The 2,875-nt window shown below is 37.0% G+C and overlaps 1 protein-coding gene across 1 annotated transcript; it reads right to left on the bottom strand.

Moving 5' to 3' along the window:
• Positions 1-1,778: 1,778 nt before the first annotated feature.
• Positions 1,779-2,324, bottom strand: LOC117178394 (zinc finger MYM-type protein 5-like). Its single transcript, XM_033369823.1, has one exon. It carries the CDS (start codon positions 2,322-2,324, stop codon positions 1,779-1,781), a length of 546 nt encoding a protein of 181 aa, XP_033225714.1.
• Between the last annotated feature and the right edge of the window lie 551 nt (positions 2,325-2,875).

Below are 2,875 nucleotides of genomic sequence, written 5' to 3' on the forward strand. Positions count from 1 at the left end.
TCAAAAACTATGGAAAGGTGAAGAAACCTCGATTTTGATTTTCTTAGAGTAAGCCCCCTTTTTTCAGCGCACGTCACATATAAAGGTCCGTATACAGTTGAATCTTGATTTAGTGTTTCCGGGAATTGACGCCGCGCGGTGCGAATGGACAGTGGCGTATCTAGGAATAACAGCGCCAATGGCAAAGAGAAAAATCGCGCCCCCACCCTCTATTTATGTGAAGTCATTCAATGAATCCACTTAACTTTCGCGATTCATTCTCTAATTTGTTATATAACCAAGGAAATTTTGCACACCTTCAAAGTAAATCTATGAAATATTATTTTGAACACATTTATTTGTTACATTTTAAGTTCAGTTCAGGATGGTTTTCTTAATTTTAAAAAGTACATAGAAATTATAACGCCACTTTCCTTGATTTTTTTGAGGTCAGTTGGCATATGAGATCGTTTAAATCAGTATTTTCAGTTTCTTCTCTTTCTATGCACTTGTTGAAGGACCTCTCGCAGCTAGCAATCGAAACTGCTATTGTCAGCATAATCTGAATCGCAATGCGAAGATTTGGGGACACGCTTTCATCTCCGTACTGGACGATAAATTCAAGCGGTTTCTCTGGATGCGACATTTCAGTGTTGTACTGGCTTGTCAGCAACATTTTACAATCATGGACTTCTTCATAAAGTAAAAATCCGAATTTGTTATCAATTTTGTTCAATCGTACAAATCTTCCGTCCATTTCTTGAGAAAGACGATCGACTGTTTCTTTCATGACTCTGTTTATTTCTTCCATATCATTCAACCTTGCATCAGTCGAGTTTTCACCAGCCATATTTTTAATTTTCTTTTGGCGTCGTTTAGTAGAAACGTCCCATTTTCGACACAAATTGATCCCTTCTTCAAGTGAACTATCGATGATGACTTCTCTTTCACCCAGAAAATAATTCCGAAGAGCCTTAAAATCTGCGGCAGCATCGTGAAAATTCATTATGGGATCCTGCAGTCTTTTTTGAAGTCGGTCAATGCGAATGAGTATCTTAGTCCAAAATACTATTAAAATGAGGAAATCGTATTTCAACATCCGGTTGTTTAGTTGTTAAGCATCACTTCTTGTTTCACTCGTTTGCTCGTTATCTTCGGCCATTTCTTCAAGAACCGTTAAGATTTTTTAAAAATAATTGTTGATTGGCTTGATTGCTTCGACATTTGCACTCCATCTGGTTTCAGATTTTGATTTGATAACTACTGGCAGAGCTTCCTGCAGCTCGTGTCAACGATATGTTGAACGAGAAAAAAATACATAAAGACTTTTTACATTTCCAAAAAAAGTCACCATTGTTGCATTTTGATTCGTTGCGTGTACACCACCTAATTTGAGTGAGTGATTGTCACAATTAACAAACAATGCAAGTCCTTTTTTTTTTCTTCAATCCTTCATTAAGTCCATTTTTATCTCCAGCAAATACAGCATCATTATCGTAGCACTATGACCGACAGTCTTGAAAGTCCATATTATATTTCTGTGGCTGTTCTGAAATCTTGTTTTCTACTACTTTAGCATTCTTGACAGTAATTTACATGAAGCCAAGGAAACTTCCTTTTACAATAACTGTTGTTTTTTTTTCAAAATCAATTTCAACGAACCTTACAACTTCTGACATCTGGTTGCGATGTGCTAGATCAGGAGTTGAATCAAACATCAGACCATAATACTTGAACTTTTGGATGCTCTTCAGTAAATTTTGACGAACCGCGGATGTCATGAGGTGAATGAGTTTATTTTAAATATTGAGAGAGATGTATGAAGTGGATCCAGGATGACTTTCGGCATTTTTGAGATGCTCTTTTAATACAGGATCGAATACGGCTATAAGTTTTAGCAAGTCAAGAAAATTTCCCACATTGGAATCGCCGAGCATGTGAAGTGACTCTCTAAGTCCTCGCAGAACCAAATTTTGAGTTGCTAGAAACTTTATACAGTGAAAAATTCTTGTCAAAAACTCACCCCAGTCAAGTTTTTCTGCCTCGATCTGTGACAAAATTCTCGCATCAATGACCCCCTTATTTTTTATGAAATTCAACTCCATTTCTTTCCACTGTGCAAAACTTCCCCGGTGATTCTTGGCATTTTCATGAACGGTGATTCTTTCAGGTGCTTTCCACTGTGTAAATCCACCTTCTTGCTCCAAAGATGAGTGATCTTCTGATCGGGAGAATAGAATGCAGCAAAGACAGAATGCAGATTTTCTTAATGGGGAGTACACCAGCCAAGATCGAGTAACTTCACGACAATCTCCCAATTTTTTCTTAAACCCATTACGATTCATTGAACGATTGTTTGTTGGCATGAATGGCCCCTCACTATATTAAAAGTATTTCCAACCAAGCTGGACTATTTCAACTCTGGATGTATCATCGACTATTGCTCTTGCGGATTCATTGTTGAATTTCAGAAGTCCGATATCATGATATTTCATTAAGTCCTTCGTTTCATAAGGAGGGTCTTCGGAAACATTTCTTGGAAATGAATTTGCTTTTTCTGGTTGGCTAGAATTTTTCGACGATGAAGCAATATCCTCGTTCTTGGAAAAGCTATAATTATTTACACATTTTGAAGAAACCGGATCAACTGATGGTGATTTCTCGAGACGAGTTATTTGCATTGGACTTTTCTAAAAAAGACATCATTGATCTGCTGGATTTTGCAGCCTCATGTTCTTCTACTTTTCGTCTTTTCCGACCCTCAGCTACACTCGGTTTCCTCTTCGCACTATATACAGCATTTTCTTCCATACTAGAGAATAAATTTTTACTTAAAAAACGGTTCCTTCGACTCTGACAAAATTTTTGCCTGATTTTCGAAAAAAATTGGTTAAAA

Source organism: Belonocnema kinseyi, chromosome 8 (assembly GCF_010883055.1).
Source record: "Belonocnema kinseyi isolate 2016_QV_RU_SX_M_011 chromosome 8, B_treatae_v1, whole genome shotgun sequence".
In the NCBI taxonomy this organism is placed as follows: Eukaryota; Metazoa; Arthropoda; class Insecta; order Hymenoptera; family Cynipidae; genus Belonocnema; species Belonocnema kinseyi.

Coding starts and splice junctions, on each gene's coding strand:
- LOC117178394 (XM_033369823.1), bottom strand. CDS start 2,324: ATGAATCGTAATGGGTTTAAGAAAAAATTGGGAGATTGTCGTGAAGTT.